Source organism: Gadus morhua, chromosome 12 (assembly GCF_902167405.1).
Source record: "Gadus morhua chromosome 12, gadMor3.0, whole genome shotgun sequence".
NCBI lineage: Eukaryota > Metazoa > Chordata > Actinopteri > Gadiformes > Gadidae > Gadus > Gadus morhua.
In genome coordinates this window covers 27,669,852-27,690,151 of record NC_044059.1, presented here as the reverse complement: position 1 = coordinate 27,690,151, position 20,300 = coordinate 27,669,852, and the positions used below count along the sequence as shown (strand labels likewise).

Genomic DNA, 20,300 nt, shown 5'->3' with positions numbered 1-20,300 from the left:
AGAGAGAGAGACACAAAAGAGCAAGTGGGGCACTTCCCAATAGTCTTCCTTCCTGATTATCCACCTTCTGTCAGTCAGAAAGAGCTTGCATGTGTCCCGTCCATCAGGGACATGGTGACCTATCGGACCCTTGCTAATAAACAATGGACACCGCCATGTCCGTGTTTCCACCTGTGGCAGTCCGGGTCGTTTCTGCTCACTGAATCACCCCCTGGCCAACCCTCTCCACACTCACTTATTCACTCTTTCGCTCACTCCAATCAATCTCTCTAACCTATGCTCTCAATCTCTCACCTGCTCTCATTCATCCCCTCCGTCACGCTCTCTCGATCTCTCGATCGCTCACTCTCTCCCACTCAATCTCTCTCTCACTCACTCAATTATTCACTCCCCCACCTTCTCACTCCCTGACTCGCCCGCTCACTCACATCTCTCTAACCAAATCTCTCACCCTCCCACATGCTCACGCCTCTCAATCACTCTCAGGCCCAATCCCATTTCTACCCCTTGGCCCTTCCCCTTACCCCTCCCCCTTGTTTTGAAGGGGTAAGGGGTAGAAATGGGATTGGGCCTCTATCACTCACTCACTCACTCACTCACTCACTCACTCACTCTCTCTCTCACTCTCTCTCTCAATCCCTCCCTCCCTCCCTCCCTCCCTCCCTCCCTCCCTCCCTCCCGAACACACCCACTCACATAGCCACTCTCCCTCACTCACTCCATTGCTCGATCCATCTCAATCTCTCACTCTCTTCCTCCCATCCACCCCTCCCTCCGTCCCCCCCCCCCGTCCCCCCCACCCCAACCCGGGTCCTGGGTAGGGGGGGGGGGGGGCCAGACCCCCATCTATACCAGCACCAGATGGGGGTCTGATCCAGTACCAGGCCGGGTGGGGGGGGGGCCTCAGACCCCCATCTGATCCAGTACCAGGCCGGGTGGGGTGTGTGGGGGAGGGGGGGGGGGGACCCTCAGACCTGCATCTGCACCAGCACCAGGCCAGGGGGCGCCTCAGCCACCCTGGCCCGGCGGGGCAGCCTCTGAGCCAGGCTGCTGAAGGAGGGCGTGGCCCGGAGGAGGAGCTCCTTCAGCCCCGCCCGGAACTCCTGCCGCACCAGGCAGTAGAGCACGGGGTTCAGGCTGCTGTTGGTGTAGGCCAGGCACACCGTCAGCGGGAAGGCGTAGGCCTGGGCGTTGTAGAAGGCCTTGCTGAAGTGCACCAGGTCGAACTTGATGAGCACGGCCCACAGGGTCAGCGCCTGGTTGGGCAGCCAGCACAGGAAGAAGGCCAGCACCACGATGGCCACCGACTTGGTGACCTTGGAGCGCCGCTTGTGGCGGCACTGCTGCGCCTCGGGGCCCCCGGAGGAGCCCGCCACGCGGCTGCCCAGCACGGAGCGCAGCAGCAGCAGGTAGCAGGCCGTGATGGTGGCCAGCGGCAGCAGGAAGCCCAGCAGCACCTTCTGCAGCTGGTACAGCCCCAGCAGCACCTGGGGGTCCCAGCGGCCCGCGTCGGGGAAGCGCAGCAGGCAGAGCTCCTCGTCCGACATCATGGTGGCGGTGGTGGAGTAGACGGCGTGCGGCAGCGTGGCCAGCAGGGACACGGCCCAGATGCCCAGGCTGGTCCACTTGGCGCGCGCGGCCGCCGCCCGCCGGCTGTGCATCTTGAGCGCCGAGGAGATGGAGTAGTAGCGCGCGGCGCTCATGGCGGTGAGGAAGAAGACGCTGGCGTACATGTTCATGGTGGTGACGGAGCTGACGATCTTGCACATCACCTGGCCGAAGGGCCAGCGGAAGTCCAGCGCCGTGTCCGCGGCCCAGAAGGGCAGCGTGAGCACGAACTGCAGGTCGGTGACGGCCAGCCCCATCACGAAGCAGTTGATGGACGACTGCTTCTGCCGGTGGCGCGAGTGCAGCATGTAGAGCGCCAGCGAGTTGCCCACCAGCCCCAGCGCGAACACCACCGAGTAGACGCAGGCGATGAGCACGCGGAGCGCCATGCTGGAGCCGTCGCCCTGCAGCTCCGAGAGGGACTCCCGGGTGAGCAGCTCCAACCAGCAGTGCAGCGACAGGTTGGCCGACGGACCGCCGCTACAGTTGGCGACGTCCGCGCCCGCCTCCTGCCGTTGGAGCCGCCCCTGTTCGCACTGCTCCGGACCCGGCGTCTGAACCCCACTCTCGTTCAGCTGCATGGCGGCGGGGGGGGGCTGGCCGGCTCACTCACACATCCTCTGGTGAGGGAAAGTTAAAAATGTGTGAGGAAAGGAGGTGAAAACGTGTCAAAAAAGAAAAACTTATGCTGTCATTTTGGAAAACACGTTGCTTTTTCTTTTTATCCTCAACGATGGCAGTGGATTCTAATTTAAACAAAGGCGCATGTAGGTCCGTGCGATACCGACATCTTCACTCGCTCTCCATCCTCTCCATCTGACATCCCCTGCTGCGCGCCACCTTGTTTTATACGCTCCACGGCCGCGCGCAAAAGCTCAGACTCGCCACCGGAGCGCCGGGTGATTAGAGACCGAACGTACCTACGTTTAGAGGAGTCGCGTCTAAGTCGGAACAAAATGTATTGTGACACCCAGGCCGTTCTGAGGTAATCATGTGTTGTGCTTTGTCGGTTTGAATCAAAGTGCGTCTGGGGAGCCACCTGACGCGCGGACCAGGCGTGCGTAAAGAGCAGCGATATAGGAGACCGAGCATCGAGCGGTTATAAACTGCGTTTTTCAAGTTGTTGGTGTCGTGCTTTTCACCCATTGGTACATTTAATCAGACTGCTTTGTTTGCTTTGTGGACTGTGGAAAAAAAGCTTTGTGGAAAAAAAGTTCGCATCCTTGAATTAGATGTTCAGCTCTTAAATGTTTGTTGCCTGAATAGTCGGTGATTAAATGAATGCTAGTGGTGTGACACAGATGGTGGGAGATGTGGGAGTCAATAAGGAGGAATGATCACGATACCGGAGTCTCACATATTGATGGTATTTATAAATTGCAACGTTTTCAAAGGTAATTCAAAGAGAACGTCTCAACGAAATGTCAAACATAACAACACTGTTAAGATGCCTACCTCACTTTTAAAAGGTTTACTTAAAGGTATTTTATTTAACATTTCCAGATTAAAATATGGTATATAATTTGTTGAGTTGTGTACGTACCGTAAATGCACAACTCACTTGTTTCTAACCCAGAGAAATCCGTTGTTTTATTCCGGTCCGTTACATTTGGTCACGGGTCAACGAGTTAATATGCCCTTTGACCCATAACTTCCGGGGAAACACACCAAATCATTCAGCAGAGACGTTATTTATTGAATATCGATGTAACTGTGATGTGGTAGGTGAAGTGGCTCACGCCAACCAACAAAGTAATGCACTGTTTCCGTGCATTAACTTGGGCGGGTAATTGAGATTTTAAAATCTTTTATCCGTCCGTAAGGATGACGCCATTCCCAACCAATAGTGTTTCGCAAACATTTTCGCAAATTTATTTTAAAATTGGAACTTATTTTAATGTCAATATGTTGTAGCAGCTGCAACATATCAATATGTTGTAGGTGCAATTCACATTTTTAAATCTTTTATTCATCTGTAAGGATGACGCCATTCCCAATCAGTAGTGTTTTGCAAACATTGACATTTATTTTAAAATTGGAACTTATTTTACTGTCAATATGCTGTAGCAGAAGCAACATATCAATATGTTGTAGGTGCTACGACATATTGATCGGCTCTTCCTTTCTCTCTCACGACATACTGACAATGGTCTGTGAAAAGCCCCTCTCCAAGCAAATTCTCAATCAAAATAGGATCATGTGCAGGAGATATGTTGATGTTGGCTTTCCCCTGCAGAATACAGAGTTCACAAATCAACACAAGGGAGGCCAGAAAGGCCAAGAAACTCGAATCAATACACAGTCTAAATCTGAACGAGTTCTCTTGTACACATTGGTCTGCAATGTTGTTGGAGTAGAAAAAAGTCTGCCATAGTTTCCACCAATATACACATAGCAAGTCTGTTTAATCATTATAATACAGACTATGTTAATTCAGTTTATGTGTTTATAGAGAGTGAGATTAAATGATGAATAAATAATTCTGTGTAGCCAGTAGGAAGCAGAATGTATCAGCTCAAAATGCCATCTTTACCACGCGAAATAGCCTACAGGCAAATAAATGCACCTTCTATTGATTATAAAAACATTAGGTTTCATTTCCCAATCAGTCATGGTTCACTCCTAATGGTTGAGACATGGTAGCTACAGACCTTGATCTTTCGCTCTGAAAGGAACACCCTCAAGGCATTCTGACCAACCTTAAAAGACACATCTGGATTGAAAGTTAATCCTCTTCTATTAATCTGCTGTGTGATGCAGTTCTTCTTGAAAAACAACACCAGTCAAACAGACATTTAAGGTGCCAGCGTGCAGGGCTTACTTTGTGTTTAAACATTAGTGACATCTAAAAAAGCACATGCAAACTGTAACGCATAGTGTTAAGGAGACAGTAAACAAGCAGTAATAATATGTTTTTTCAACTATATTTTTAAATAAAATAGGCTTTAATCCCCACATCCATCCATAAAGGCACAAGCAAATGTGTGCTGAATCAAGGAATGCACACGAGCAAGCTGCACACATGCAATGCACAGCGTCTATGTCCCCTTTGTGAAGATCCTGCCCGACAAAGAGCAGGTGGATGACTGGCAGGAGGCCAACTAATAGCCCTAAATCCACACGTTGCCAGCAGGGTGGCTGCACAACACTTGTACAAATCAACGCAGGACAACACTGACAATACCGGGCTGGGGCAACACAACACTCACGTGACACTTATAGCGCCCCGGCAGGGCGGTGGATTAGTATTCGTGGACAGACGTGAACAATTTGAAGCTGTCAGGTGTTAATGTCTGGTTGCTTCTTGAAGTGGGGATAGAAATTTGCCACTTGTCTAGAGCTCTGCGCACGCACACAAACACACACACACACGCACGCACGCATGCTCGCACACACGCACGGCACACATACACACACACACACACAAAGACACACGCACACACACACACACACATACGCAGACACACACATACCGAACACACACACACACACACACACACACACACAAACACACACACACACACACACACACACACACACACACACACACACACACACACACACACACACACACACACACACATACAGGTGTGACTCAGCGCCTGGGCTCAAGCGATGTCACTGGGGGTTATGTGTCTGTGTGTGTGTGTGTGTGTGTGTGTGTGTGTGTGTGTGTGTGTGTGTGTGTGTGTGTGTGTATGTGTGTGTGTGTGTGTGTGTGTGTGTGTGTGTGTGTGTGTGTATATGTGTGTGTGTTAAGGGGCAGCATCATTTAAGATGGTTCACTCTCTGCCAGAGAATTGTGCAGGACAATTTCCGTTTAGTTCCGCTCGGCTGTATTGCATGAATTAACACTCAGTCTATCTGCGTTCATCTGTCTGGCGGAGTTAATTACAAAGAGGTCCCCTTATGTCTGTGTGATCCCTGATCCCTGGGATGGCGGCAGACAGCTCGGCCACCCTCTTGGCGTGGCGGTGAACGTTTAAAGATTGAACGAAGCTACATGCGGTGTAACTATGTTTGCCTCTTAAACAACACAATAACGTAGCGCAACCTTCGGAAAAACATTACATCATGACAATATGTACAGAAAATACTCCTTATGTTATACATAAGATCTATCAACATGTCTTAAAAAATCATCCATCGATGAGATGTTGCATAAACTACCTCCTACTACTCCTGCTTCTACTATGGCCACTAGTAAGCCTACTACTATTACTACCAATACTACTAGTACTACTACTACTATTACTACCATTACTTGGCCTACAACAACTAGGCCTCCTCTTACTACAACTACTACATCTACTATTCCTACTACTATTACTACTACTACTAGAACTACTATAATACTACTACAACAACTGCTACTAATATACCACCACTACTAATAATACTGCTCCTACTACTTCTTCTACTGCTACTACTACTACTACCACTGCCACCGCCACCGAGTGCGTATCCTGATGAGCTCAGCAGGCATCAGTCTCTTCAATCACGCAGCAGCACACTCTATTAATATTAATCAGATGTTATCAGGTCAGATAGAGTGTGCCAGACTTCAGACCACTATTTATGATTTGAATATATCAACATATCATTATGATGCTGGATGATGCCAACGGAGCAGGCCATAAGAAGCATCTCTTAAAAAGAGAGAGAGATGAAAAAGCCTCGGCCAAATTGGGGTCTTTTCTACCAACCCCTGACGGTCTAATAAGATATTGATGGATGTCTTTTGCCTGGAGTTTCACTTCACCGCCTCTACCTCCTAAATTAGAAAAACAATTCTGCTAATAAGAAGGTCCAATGGTGTCAAGGAATCTCTCCTCGAACGCATTCAAGTGAACTGCTCCAGGCTCACGCCGCTGAATAAGTCAACTCACTTTTGCAGATGAAAATAAAGAAACAAGAAGAGAATGGGATGGTCTTCGATCAAAGCCTTGGCTTCCTTCCTGACTGAACTCCCCTGGGTGGGACGTGGGGGCTGCCAGGAGGGGATTAAGGCACCAGAGGAGTTAGACTAATCAAAGCGATAGGTTTAGACGCTGATAAGAGACACCGGCGCCCGACAGAGTCCCCTATTGCTGATTAAAGACAAACAAGTGACTCAACGGGAAGGGGACGCCAGGCCAAAGCAGAGGAGATAGATTGAGTCCGTCCCCAAGAGGACGGAGAGAAAATCCAGTAGGCTGCCCGATGCTACGGCCAAACATGAGGCTTAAACCTGACGAATACAGACGAAGGTGCTTCAATTTAATGGTGTGTTAAGGCGGCCTTGGGCCTTTTTGTGGGGCCCTGGACACGAATGATAATGGAGCGGCCATCGAGTTGACGTGCTCAAGACTTCCCTTCCTGTGCCTGTAACACACACAGCCTCCCTCTGCATTGATTGGGAATAAGTTAAATCCAGGTTTAAGTGTTACACACACACACGGTCTTGGAGAGGTGTATATTCTGGTATTCTGGGCGGCAGTAGATCAGGAGGTAGAGCGGGTTGGCTGGTAACCTGAAGGTTGTTGGTTCGATCCCCGGCGCCTCCTAGCTGAGTGTCGAGGTGTCCTTGAGCAAGGCGCCTAACCCTAACTGCTCCCGACGAGCTGGCTGTCGCCTTGCATGGCTGACTCCGCCGTTGGTGTGTGAATGTGTGCGTGAATGGTGAATGTGAGGCAATATTGTGAAGCACTTTGGGTGGCCAATGTTTAGAAAAGCGCTATATAAATGCAGTCCATTTATTTACTTTTCTGGGTTGAATGAGGTTTGCTCAAGGCTATTTTGGAAGTGATTTGTGAAATACACCCCAACTGCAACTCGACAGCCCCATCCCCCCCCCTCCCCCACCTCCTTTAAATTACAGCCAGCACCCAAAATCTTTTCAGAGTTTTTACAATTTACCAGAGTAAACAAACCCCACGTCTCCACTCCTAGTCTGAGTTTGTTGGGTCGGAACGGCTGGACACTAACAACTTTGTGTTGCAAAAGATAATTGCACAAATCCAATTTTGAAGCTTTAGCATCTGAGGTCTGGTGATTTAAGGCAGCATCGGTCCCTTGGTAAGACAAAACGGGCTGAAATACAAGTTACAACAAACTCTGAAATCAAAGCATAGAATTTTTGCACTTTATTTGAGTGGGATATGGAGTCTATTGCCAATGAATGAATATGAATGCATCCTTATGAATGTATTGGCTTGCTGTAGGATGAATTTCCATAAGGGTTGAAGAATCCTTCTTCTTTGAAGAATTCTTCTTCAACCATCTTCTTCTATCCTCAGTCAAAGAATCTTTCGTTCCCTTGATGTAAAAAAAAATGTAATTGTGAACAATCCTGATCCAAAAGGACACGGACAGTAAATGTAGTCTTCCTTAATGCCCGGCGCATCACTTAACATTTAAAGGAAAAGACCAAGCTCTCAAGCGGTAAAACGAGTTGCCGAGAGACGGAGAGGCAGAAAGCGGGGGTTGATATGTGTGATATGTGTGTGTCAGTCACTCGATGTGCAGTAAGGAGAGCGTCTGTGAACCAGGTGGAAAGGTCATAGCGATGAGGTGCTAGGTCCTCTCTGATGAGAGGTTATCTGGATCCACCTTTGACCTCTGGTCTTATGGTCTTTGTATACTGTATTTCTCCTACAGGGTCGAACTCGCCTGCTTGTTGGATCGTGTTTAAACTCCCCTCGGGTTACTTTCAATGAAGTCACCTGTTTTTGGTGAATCGTGTTCGTTCCGATGTCAAACTGGTTTCAAAGTGAAACTATCGAGGAACTGAACACAATCCTCATTCCAGTACTTTATTGAAGATTTGTTTTTTGTTGATGGAGGCTTCTTTGTTTCACGACTAATATCTCTTTTGAACTAGAAAATGTACAAATCATCCAAGAAATAAAGGAAATAGTCAAAAGTAGCAAATAGTAGCAGGAGAAAATAATACATAACAGTTGTTTCAAGCACATTTCAAAGGAATAATTTCCAATATGAAATTCAACAAGATGCAGTGAACAGAGATCAGGTCTGATTGTTATAATCCGCACGACAATATAAAACACAATAACAAATAAAAAAAAAGAAAGAAATAAAAACGAACAAAGGAATCTCATTCAGAATACATGAAAGCATTTCAAAGGCAGTGAGCCAGTACTCCGGTGGCTGTGCTGACAGCGGACATCAGCGGGGGGTGGGGGGGGGCTCCCGACAGTACGTGGCTGGGAACGGAGGGACCCGGCGGTGAGGGAATGTTCCTCACATGTCGTCGGCGTGTGGCCGCTGGCGGGCTCGGTGGTACGCGTCCAAGGTAACCGTGGCGATGTGCCCGGTAATGGGGTCCCCGGGGAAGGAGAGGCCGACCTCGCCTTTGTGGCTCTGGTTGAGGGAGACGGACCCCAAATTGGACCTTCCACTGCCCATTTTCCCCATCAGCGCCTCGACGCCGTCACGGCCCTCCTCCTCCGGAGTGGGGTCGTCCCGGAGACCCGTTGTCGAGGGGAACGGGTGGTCCATGACCCGCAGGACCTGGGAGGATTGGAGGCTGTGCAGGGACCGTGACTGGACTGTTAGGGATGAAGAGGAAGAAGAAGAATACATCACAGAGGGGCGGGGGATGGGCGAAGATGAGCAAGCCTCAAAACCAGTTTGGACAGCTCTATTTATAGCCGTGCTGCTCCCAGCCTCAACAAACCTCAAAATCGCCGTTGATTACTCGTACCTGCCACAATGTTGTCACTTATCCATTTTCACATTATCGCAATCTCCTAAGAAACGCCACGGAAGTAATGAGTGGCAGTCACACCGCCTAAGGGAACTGTGTGTGACCGCGGCTGTTCTGTCTGGTTTTACACGATCCATCTTTGCTTGCCGTGGATCAAATCAGATTTAACAAATCAGGGTATTAAGTCTGGAAGGTTTAAAAGCTTTCCTAACCGAAGACTCCGGGACGCTATATCCCGTCATGCACAATAACGCTCACAGACCCGGCCGAAACACACACGGACAGCCCCCCCCCCGCGACGGCTATCCCTCTCAGGGGCGGGGGGGATCGGCGACGATGGACAGGTGAGGGTTGAGTGTGAGAGGAGGGCGAGGTTGTGATCAGCTCCCCCGAGAGGCGGCACGAGATGCTAAAGGAAGCCTGTCAGGGAGGGGGACTGGGGGGACTCACTTCTGACAGGACCAAAGTCTCCTTGGCTGACCTTGGTGTCGGAGAACGGCCGGAGGCTAGGGAACAGGATTAGAGAGAAGGACAGCAGCAGCACCTGAGGGAGGGACAGGGAGGAAACAGGCCAGAGTAGGATGAGAGTCGCATGAGAGGGAGAGCCGACAGGTGAGAAAGCGCTGCCTTCACACTCAGCCGAAGTTAGGACAGCGGGCTTTAGAACATCCACAGGGACAAACTCTAGTGGATATTCTCTCTGCAAATACGGTTCAGCTCATGGTTTGGCACATGGTTCTTTTTTTTTATTCACGCTTTTTTATTTTGGCTTGTTTTTTGTCCGACTTGGCATTCATTAGAACTCATGGCCCTGCAGGCTGTGTTTAATTAAACTCTCTCTTTGTAGCCAAGAGACGTATGCTTGACTACATACATTTAATCAAGGGCTCTGAATGGCTCAGAATCAGACTGAGGGCTTCTTTATTAACTGGGAGCTCATTTCAGTCTAAACTCTGTCTCCTAATCTGCCTTATCACCATATACTTGGCTGCAAGTTATGAACGCAATACACACTGCGGTTGTTGTACGGTGGTTGTGGCTATTGGTTCTCACATAACCTGTTGACGCTCCAAGCAAGCGATGCTGATCTTTATTTGTGTCGCATCTGGGGCAACTGTTTGTCGCTTTTCACAGAGAGAGAGAGAGAGAGAGACTGACAGACTGACAGACTGACAGACTGACAGATTCGACAGACAGACAGACAGACAGACAGACAGACAGACAGACAGACAGACAGACAGACAGACAGACAGACAGACAGACAGACAGACAGACAGACAGACAGACAGACAGAGAGAGAGACAGACACAGAGAGAGAGAGACAGAGACAGAGAGTGAGACAGACACAGAGAGAGAGAGCCCTACCATAACACAGGTCCCGGCCTGGACCGGTTTGGGGGTGTTGTTCATGACCAGCGCCTGCAGCCGGCGCAGCTGATCCATGAGCGTCCTGAGAAGAAGAACGGAGCAGAATGTACACAGCGGCGGTGGTGGGGGGGAGAGAGAGCGAGAGAGCGAGAGAGCGAGAGAGAGAGAGAGAGAGAGAGAGAGAGAGAGAGAGAGAGAGAGAGAGAGAGAGAGGTGGTGGTGCTGGGATTCAAAAAGTAATCAGGAAGTCGTTTCAGGCCAATATCAGCAGGCCTGTAGAATGGGGGTCTAATTGAAGTCTGGTCTCACGTATTGCATTTCTCCAGCTGAAACACCTTCCTCTGCAGCTCCTGGTTGTGGGAGTTGAAGTTCGCCATCCTAGAGAAGAAGAGAGGAGGGCGAGGGGGTGGGGGGTCATTGGATATGCGGGGTCATCAGACCAAAAACATCTGCTGAACTAGGAAGTACTTTAGGTCGCCACGGTCGTATATATATATATGTAAGGAATAATCACCTCAAGGCAGGGAAATAAACAGTTTGATATGCCCGGCTCGTGGATGGCTTACCGTCCGAGACGAAGTCGGGGGCGGTAACCTTCCACGAGCCGGGCATATCAAACTGTTTATTGCCCGGCCTTGAGGTGATTATTCCGTTTATTCTACTTCTCGCCGGCCAACATAATAAAACAATTCCAATACTTTAATAATTAGCCTTTTTCTTATTCGTATTGCATGCTTATTAAATGTATACTCTGTTTAAGTTCATCTCCCTAAAAAAAGTAGTTCCCTTTAGAACTACGGTGAATAACGTTAGCTCAGCTGCAGGTAACTCGTTTCTATAGCAACCACACAAGGCTGCAACTGATCACTAGTTTAAGAACGTAGTTGTTACATTGTATCTCGCTTGCAAAACTATGTATCGACTGACCCTCTGATAGATTTCCGACACATTTTAGAAACTTTTTTGAACAAGGTTTATTTTTACAATGGACCTCATGTATGAAATGTATGCGATAGAAAACGATACAAGCGGCGTATTGATCTACGGTGCTCAGTCAGCAGCAAGTAGAACCGACAAGTCAGCGGGCAAAATGCCGGATTAATGCACCCCTCCCAGCCAATCAGAATCGAGCATTCTTAAATGAAGTAGAATAAATCTAAGTATTATATATAGACCTGGTCTATATATAGATATGGTATATAGGTCTGGAAACAGCCCATGGAGACGCAGCCCACACCGTGGGCCACCCACCTGTTCTCCAGCCCGTCGATGTACTCCTTCTTCTTCTTACGGCTCTCCTGGGCCGACTGCTTGTTGCGGATCTTCCTGCGGATCTTCTTCAGGACCCTCTCCTCTAGCTGACAGACAGACGGGGGGGGGGGGGGTGGGACGACGACGACGACGCAGGAAACAGAAACAGAGAGGGGACCACGGTTACATTTAGCAGGGGCTGTTATCCAAAGCGACTCTCAATAAGGACATTTGTCAGAAGAAAGAGTAAAACAACAATATATCGCTGCCGGTACAGGAAGGATGTTCATAGAACCTAGTGCCACGCCCTTACAATCGTGTACATCAAAGATAGCTAGGATAAGGATGCTACACAAAGTACTATTTTTAAGTGCAAGGACGTACAACATACAATAAGTGTGAACATTAAGTGGCAGGACGCACGACATTCAATAAGTGCATCAGAGGGGAGTGGGGATGATTATTAAATAAATAATTATTATACATTATAATTATTATAAATATTATACAGCTACGGCAGAGGCTACACAATTAAGTACTACGAATGAATACAATGCGCATTAAGTGCTACAATAAGTGCGTACATTAATTTATTACAACATACAGACTTACACGCAGCATACAATAAGTGTGTAAGAGGGGTGTGGGGGTGTGGGGGCGGGGAGGCTGGTTACCTTGGTGAGCGGCAGCTGGCTGGGCAGGATGACTCCCTCCTTGACGAGGAGCTTCTTCTCGTCCTCGTTGAGCACCAGTTCCTGGATGGACTGTTGGGAGGGCGGCTGGGGCTGGAGGGGGGGGGGGACAGTGGACCGGGGGAACACGTGTGAGGGATCCACGCTGGTTTAAAAGCCCCGCTGATGGAGCGGTCCACTTTTCAACGGCTTTTTGGATTTCTAAATGTTTTTCAGCATATAAAGTGGACTTAATTGTCCTACTTTTACCACTCAAATCCCCTACTTATTATTTCTATCATTACCGTTCCTAAATCCTCGATAGATGGGTAAACTGTTTACGCTTGGCTCTCACTCTGGCCCTGATTTCATGCACTTCTCATTATTTTACTCAGAATTTTTAATCACCCAGAAGGGCCGGCTAACCCGCCCGCAGGCCTAATGGAATAACATTACCCGCACGTTTATTATTATAATTAGTAATTATTCACAGAAGACGTTCTTCTTCCCAGAAAATGCTCGACTTCATCAAAGTCTTTGAATACTTTTTGAGTGACTGTGATACAAACGTGACGCATTGCGAGCAGATATAGATCCAACGGGAACACAAACTTTCCCGGGCTGATTTCCACAGAAAACAACCGCTGTTCTGCCGTGGGAGGACAAGATATGGGAACGTAACGTTGCGGGCCGCGTAGCATAGGAGCTAGCGTTCAGCTAGCGTCCAGCTGGCGTCTCACAGTGTACGTGAATCTGCAAGCAGCCTCGCACACGTCTGTCGACACTATTCCCCCGTCCTTATCCCCTCACGTTTCTGAAGGTTAGTGGCTCCAGAAAAACATTATGATTTGTTGACACATACACCCAGACACACTACTCACACAAACGCACACGCACACACACAAAAAAACACAACACACGCACACACACACACGCACGCACGCACACACACGAACACACATACAAAAAGAAAACACAGGCACACACACACACACACAAATGTACACACACACAAATACACCCACACGCACGCACACAAACACACATACAAAATTTAAAACACAGGCACACACACACACAAATGTACACACACATACACACATACGAACACACACACATAAGAACACATGCACAAAAACACACACATACACACACACACACACACACACAAAAAATAAAACACACACACACACACACACGCAGACACACACACACACACAAACACACTCACACACACGCACACACACACACACACACACAGGTACGTACTAGCTCCTGGGTTCCGGAGAGCAGCAGGTCTTTGACAGTGAGCGGGAAGGCGGGGGCCGGCAAAGGGGACGGCTGTAAGGCCCCTGGGTAGGCCGTCCTGCCCATCCCTCCAGGTGCGAGGTCAGCCTCCCAGCCGTCTGTACGCCCGCAGAAAGATAAACAGGTAAACACAGGGCCCCCCCCTGCTCCTCCTCCGGTCTCCCTCCTACCTGTTGGTTTTGATTAAATCTAGCAGCGACGTTGGTTTACAGGGCAAAAGGTTGTCTGGTTATCATTGCAGGATATAAATACGTTATAGTTTCCCTTTCTGAATCCTATCTGCGAATCCTTTGCTGAAAGGGCGGCTTGCTTGTCACATAAAATCGCACAAAATGAAATTGGATCAGTCACTGTTGTAGACAAGCTATATCCCATTTCATCTCACATTATCCTACCTTAGCGTCCCTGCCTGCTTTCTGGTTATACGGATCGTGCTCACTTGTGCTGACTTAAAGAGAAATTTTTCCTGGAAACCCTGGAAGTTGACGCAAGTTTTTTTTGTGTGTGTGTTTATCAAAGTGTGTGTTTGCGCACGCATGTGTCTGTGTATGCATGCGTGTGTGTGTTTAGATGTCTGTGGCTTTGTGTGTGTGTCTGTCAGTTTTTTATACTTGTGCGACTATTGGACTGTGTGCATCCATGTGTTTGCGTGTTGATAAATGTGCGTGCGTGCGTGCGTGTGTGTGCATGCATTTGTGTTTTTGTTTATGCCTACATTTGTATGTTCATATGCGTGTGTGTGCGTGTGTATCCGTGTGGGCTTTTTGGGCATTCATGGGTTGGCGTGTTGATGTCTGTGTGTTGTGATCTTGATGTCTATGCACGTGTGTCTGAGTGTGTATCTGTGCATGTGTGTATGTGTGTCGTTGCATGAGTGTGTGTGTGTCGGTGCATGTATGTGTGGATCAGTGCATGTCGTGTGTGTCTGTCAGTGCACGTATGTGTGTCTGTCTGTACATGTATGTGTGTCACTGCATGCATGTGTGTGTCGGTGCATGTGTATGTGTGTCTGTACATCTATGTCTGTCTGTACATGTGTGTGTGTCTGTGCATGTGTGTGTGTGTCTCGATGCATGTGTATGTGTGTCTGTTCATGTGTGTCTGTCTGTACATGTGTGTGTGTCTGTGCATGTGTGTGTGTGTGTGTCCGTGCATGTGTGTGTGTGTGTCGGTGCATCTGTGTGTGTGTGTCGGTGCATTTGTACGTGTGTCTGTACATGTGTGTCTCTCTGTACATGTGTGTGTATCTGTGCATGTGTGTGTGTGTGTGCGTGTCCATCGTCGTGCGTGTGGATCCCCTGGCCGTGTGCGCGGGGGGGACCTACTGAGGTCCATGGAGTAGGGGTTTGTGGGGGCCGGCTGCACCGCCCTGCCGCTGCACTGCGCCGTCACGGGGGGGGGGCTCCCCGGCCGCGGGGGGCTGTCTATCTGGTCCGACAGGGGGTCCTCGCTGATGCCGCTGTCGCTCGGGGAGGGCGACCAGAGCGGCGAGCCCGAGGCGGAGTCGCTCCCGCTCAGGAGGGCGCTCAGGAAGTCATTGTCTGCCGCTCCCGCCGCCGCCGCCTGCAACATCTGCCGGGAGCGAAGGGAGAACCGAACAGCTGTTAGTCTGCGCCCACGACGGGGGGGGGCTGTGTGTGTGGCGCAGTGTGACCGCCGTCAGGGACGGGGGCGTGCGCAGCGTGTGTCCAACCAACGCACGTTGGGGTCCTGGGTCAGCCAGGCGAACTGGTTGCCGTGGTTTCCCGCTTCCTCGTGGCGCAGGATGCCCTCGTTCTGATCAAACAGCCAGTCGAGCCACTCCACCCCGTCGGCGCCCTGAGAGGACGGGACGGCGTTTAGAGACACAGCGCTCCGTCTGCCTAGCCCACCTCGGCAGGGAGATAACACCCAGGTGGAGGCTCGTAAAAGGCCCTCCCTCCGTACCTTCTGTGCTCAGCACTATCTGCTCTCTCTGGACTACTTGTACCCAAACTCAGAATACCATAGTGTCAAGTATATTGGTGTTTTAACAGTTAACATTTTTACACTATTTTCATTAATGTATTAAATATTATTAAATATCCGAGTATTAAATATCCGTAAGGCAGAATCAACAGGGTCAGAAATAAGATTTATAGAATGTGTTGCCTTTCCGCTCACCGAATAGAAACAGACTAACTGTACCTACTAACACATAATAATAATAATAATAATAATAATAATAATAATAATAATAATAATAATAATAATAATAATAATAATAAACAACACAATATGGCAAAGAAACTCAGACTCTTACCTGGTCTGATCGGTGGGACATGTTGTCACTCCTTGGCTGGTCGAAGAGAGATCCCAAAACAGAGGGAACATTTGTGCCAGACCACGGGACACCTCTCTATACTGTAATGCTCATCCTAGGTGCCGGGTCCAAAGTTGAAACTCCAACACAGCACACCCTGACCAGCTGCTACAGCTGCCTCCCCATTGGCTGCAGGGCGAGATAGCGTTTGAGTGGCAGGTCGAGAGCGAGGGCGCACAGAGAAAGTTTGTTCATCGGTAGAGGGAGAATGATCGAGGTGGTTAGGATGCATTGGGAGTATTGGGAAAGAGAAGAATTTTGTGCTTTCCTTTTACAGATCGATTATTGATTTGTGGAAAGATATCAGTCTAGCATCGATGTCTATAACACTTTTGTTGAACAGCATTTGTGGCATAATGGTGAATGGAGTTACAATTGGTTCATGTTTTAAATTTAAGATACACTTCTAAACTTTCTCGGTTTCCAAGTTTCGTCAAGATGGAGGGATCCATCTTAATCATACAAGTCTCGGGGTTAAAGTATTCACATCCATCAATGTCAGCCGAGGCATGGACAAAATAAACCACGACATTCATCACTGTTTTCATTATGTAAATAGCGGACCAGAATGAAAGGATGCATTGAGAAATATTCCCAGGATGGAATGACTTGTCGATGAGAAATGAGAAGTTGTGAAATTGAATAGCTGCAGGGGAAAAGTTACAAATTGTTCAATTTCCAAATGCGAGGATTTTCTGTTTCTTTTTGGCGATACCTCCTTCGATCAGCGGTTATTTTTCACAGAGATGCAAACGGTATCGCCACTACAACCAGTTGGAAACATTCAATATACAGCCGATGTAAGGCTTTCATAAGAGGACCATTGGCTAAATAATTTTTGTGTTACCTCAATCGGTGATCGACAGATTTAATATGACATTTATTTATATGAAAATCTTTGAGATTACCACTTTAAGCCTTTACTGAAATGTTGGAATACATTTGAATGATTGCTCCCTCAACCATGGAATCATTTTTGAAGGCAAATCTCACATGGCTTATTGTTTATTTGTGTATGTCATCACATTGCAAAAGCTCACAGCTTAAAAGATTTGCAATTTTAGAAGAAATCTTTTAAACTAGAAATCCACAAGAACATACCATGGTGATGGGCTGTTGTATTTGGCACTTTCAAACCATTATCCAAACTGTCAGGACTGACCTTATACAACATTCAACAAATAAGTTGGCAGCCCAGCCAGGTTTTTATCAAGGTTTGATTAATCCACAAATTATGACTGTTGCCGACTTTAAAAGATACCAAAATTGTTGGTAATCTCCATCACACAAAAAACAGCCACGGAAGCATCTTAGAATACAAAGGAGGATTACAGTGATCACAAAAGTGTTCTTTCAAAATGTAAAAAAAACCTATTCTGACTCATGAAAAGAAAAGACAATCATATAATATTATTATTTATAAACTTTTTTATTCTTCCTAAAAACAAGGCGAGGTGCATGATAATGAATCGACAGATCAGATGTTTATCTGATTTACCTACAATAATAAACCATACAGATAGATTTCATATTGATGACTCAGTCCTGTTGACCTCACCTTGTGATAACGCTGATTGGCTCGGCGGTCACAAGGTTTTCTCTTTCCCAACACACCAGCACCAACTTAGGCTGTTCTTATCAGCTGTTTCCTTTCTTTGCTTGTTATGGGTCTTGCACTAGAAGCGGTCCTTTACTCTGTCTCTCTGTTTAACAAACCAATGAAGTGGCTTTCAGTCCGAGGGGAATCCTCTTCTGGTCGTTCCAAGGTCTAGACTGATAATGTGGGAGACTCCAGGGGGATCTGCCCTGACAAGCTTATACCATGGACCTATAAAGAAAGGCTTATACTCAGAGCTAAGTCAACGCCATCTTTAAAATCGCCCTCAAAGCAAACCAAGCCACCATTATACACTTAAACCTCATTCCAAACCGGCATAATGTATCAAGAAGTTGCTGATTTATGAACTTATTTGTATTTTTATTTTACATTTTTAGGCCTAATTGTATTTAATAAATGTAGGAATAGGGGTCAGGACAGAAAACAGTCTTCAATGGACAACGCCTTGCTATTCTAACTTAAAACCACCTAACTTTAACCCTGGTTACAAGCCAATGAGCAGCTGAGCACTGTTCTGGAAAGTGTTCAGTTTCTGAAGCTTAATTGTTTCTTTATTGGCACGAATATGAAAGGCCCGGGGACTATAAATAGAACCCATTGTTTCATGCTGTTTAGATTGTCCATCCTTAAGACTGAGGAAACCTTGCTATTCATTCTCTACTATCTACCTTCACCCTTTCAGCTTTTGTTGAAACATGAAAGCCTTAATTAATTTGCCCTTACTTTCCTTTTTGCAGATACAGTGAAGCAATTTCATTCTGTTTTTGTTTCTACAATTCAATAATGAATATGGAAGTATAGCTTTTTAAATAACTTTACTATCAAACGACATGGCTCCAAAACCAAAACCATATTTATTTTCTAACTTTCTTTCTAACATTTGCAATGCTCAAAATGTACGTGGGCATATTTGTCAAGAAAACAGAACGTTAGCCCAAGCCCATCACCTTCTCTCGGAGGCAGTTGATCACATGCCAATGCATACAGATTCAAAGTTACATTATAAACCGTCCGTCGCTTTCCCCTTGAAGTGTCAATTCAAGTGGAAAATATTTTAGCATTCAGGGAATTAGCAAAGTAGGCCTAAATCCATAATAATTTTTTCATCAACTACATCACCTCCAAATATGATTGCAGCTCGGCTGAGGCTCCCTCATTACCACATGCCACGGCATTCTGTATGGTGATGACCAGCGCCAGCATCACTTAAACCTCGACACCCATCTGCGACTCTTCATTCAGCCCCCGCTCACGTTGCACAATTAGCCTCAGAAAATCCCCCCTTCTGGCCGTTTGAAAAGCCTGCGTGTGCTTGGCGTTTGGCGACAGCACAAGGGAACGCGCTCGTGTCTCTCCATCCATTCCCTATTCTAACAACAAGTGTCCTTAATTTAACTTCCAGAGCACAGTGGAGGTATAACAAGCATGCATAATGTATCTGAAGTGGAGTCGGTTCGAGTCTCGGGTCTGTGGGGCTGCATGTCGCCGGACCTAGCGCTATTATTTCCCCATTTGAATGATACACTCTACCCTCGTTTCATTTTCCATAAATTAAAAAATGGGGTCAGACCGCGCCGTGTCAGAACGGGCCCGACCGTAGCTTCTAGAACGATAATGTAGATCTAAATGTCAATTATACACACCCTAAATGTCAGTATAAAATTAACTACTCGCCAGCTGTAAGCCTTCTAACGTGACGTGATAATTACGAAATGCTGCTAAATGGTTTTGCACCCGTTGGGAATGCCACATCCTGTAAATACACTCAATCTTGCAGAGACTATCTCATAGATTAAAGTATGTCCATCATGGCACATTGTGGAGAGATAAGGTTATGGATAGGTTAATAGGCAGTATGCTGCTTGACAATAACACCACTACCCCGGCATATTGTCCTGATGCACACATATCTATTTATATCACGATCCCACTCAGCAGACACACACACACACACACACACACACACACACACACACACACACACACACACACACACACACACACACACACACACACACACACACACACAGCCAAGATAATGAGACCATGCATCCTCTTCTATGCGTTCACTTCGCATCTGAACAAATAAAATATATGCATTGCATATTTATACCTTGATGTACCGAATGCCCCAGCAAATAGGCCTACATTAAAAAATACATGTATTATTTTGATATAATGAAATGGATGTGCTATATTATTTTGATTAGCCTACTGCCCGGACATACTGTAGTTACCGCAGGTTATGGCAAGAAACCCAAGCAGAGAACAGAGTACTGTTTCCACCTAAAGGTCATAGTGTGCAGGTGCATCTTGCCACCGAGTCAATATGTTTAGGAGAACGTCATGAAAGTAAAAGCACACACATTGACACATTGTAATTTCCCCCTGGCTAAATGTATTCTGATAATATGATGGAAATCATAT

General features: G+C 47.3%; 2 protein-coding genes across 2 annotated transcripts; both read right to left on the bottom strand.

Moving 5' to 3' along the window:
* Positions 1–968: 968 nt before the first annotated feature.
* rxfp3.2b (relaxin family peptide receptor 3.2b) lies at positions 969–2,478 on the bottom strand. Its single transcript, XM_030371701.1, has one exon. It carries the CDS (start codon positions 2,187–2,189, stop codon positions 969–971), a length of 1,221 nt encoding a protein of 406 aa, XP_030227561.1. The 5' UTR covers positions 2,190–2,478.
* A 5,910-nt stretch (positions 2,479–8,388) lies between these two features.
* creb3l3a (cAMP responsive element binding protein 3-like 3a) lies at positions 8,389–16,320 on the bottom strand. The gene is made up of 10 exons (XM_030373406.1): positions 16,196–16,320; positions 15,616–15,732; positions 15,240–15,486; positions 13,876–14,012; positions 12,610–12,720; positions 11,936–12,042; positions 10,994–11,062; positions 10,682–10,766; positions 9,767–9,860; positions 8,389–9,158 (listed from the first exon to the last, which is right to left on the bottom strand). Exons 1-10 carry the CDS (start codon positions 16,214–16,216, stop codon positions 8,851–8,853), a joined length of 1,296 nt encoding a protein of 431 aa, XP_030229266.1. The 5' UTR covers positions 16,217–16,320; the 3' UTR covers positions 8,389–8,850.
* Positions 16,321–20,300: the final 3,980 nt, after the last annotated feature.

Excerpts from the sequence above, each read along its gene's own strand:
- rxfp3.2b (XM_030371701.1), bottom strand. The coding sequence starts at position 2,189 with ATGCAGCTGAACGAGAGTGGGGTTCAGACGCCGGGTCCGGAGCAGTGC.
- creb3l3a (XM_030373406.1), bottom strand. The coding sequence starts at position 16,216 with ATGTCCCACCGATCAGACCAG. Across the intron at positions 9,861-10,681 it reads AGGCCGGGACCTGTGTTATG|GTGCTGCTGCTGTCCTTCTC; the intron begins GTAGGGCTCTCT and ends TCCCTCCCTCAG. Across the intron at positions 9,159-9,766 it reads AGACTTTGGTCCTGTCAGAA|TCCAGTCACGGTCCCTGCAC; the intron begins GTGAGTCCCCCC and ends CATCCCTAACAG.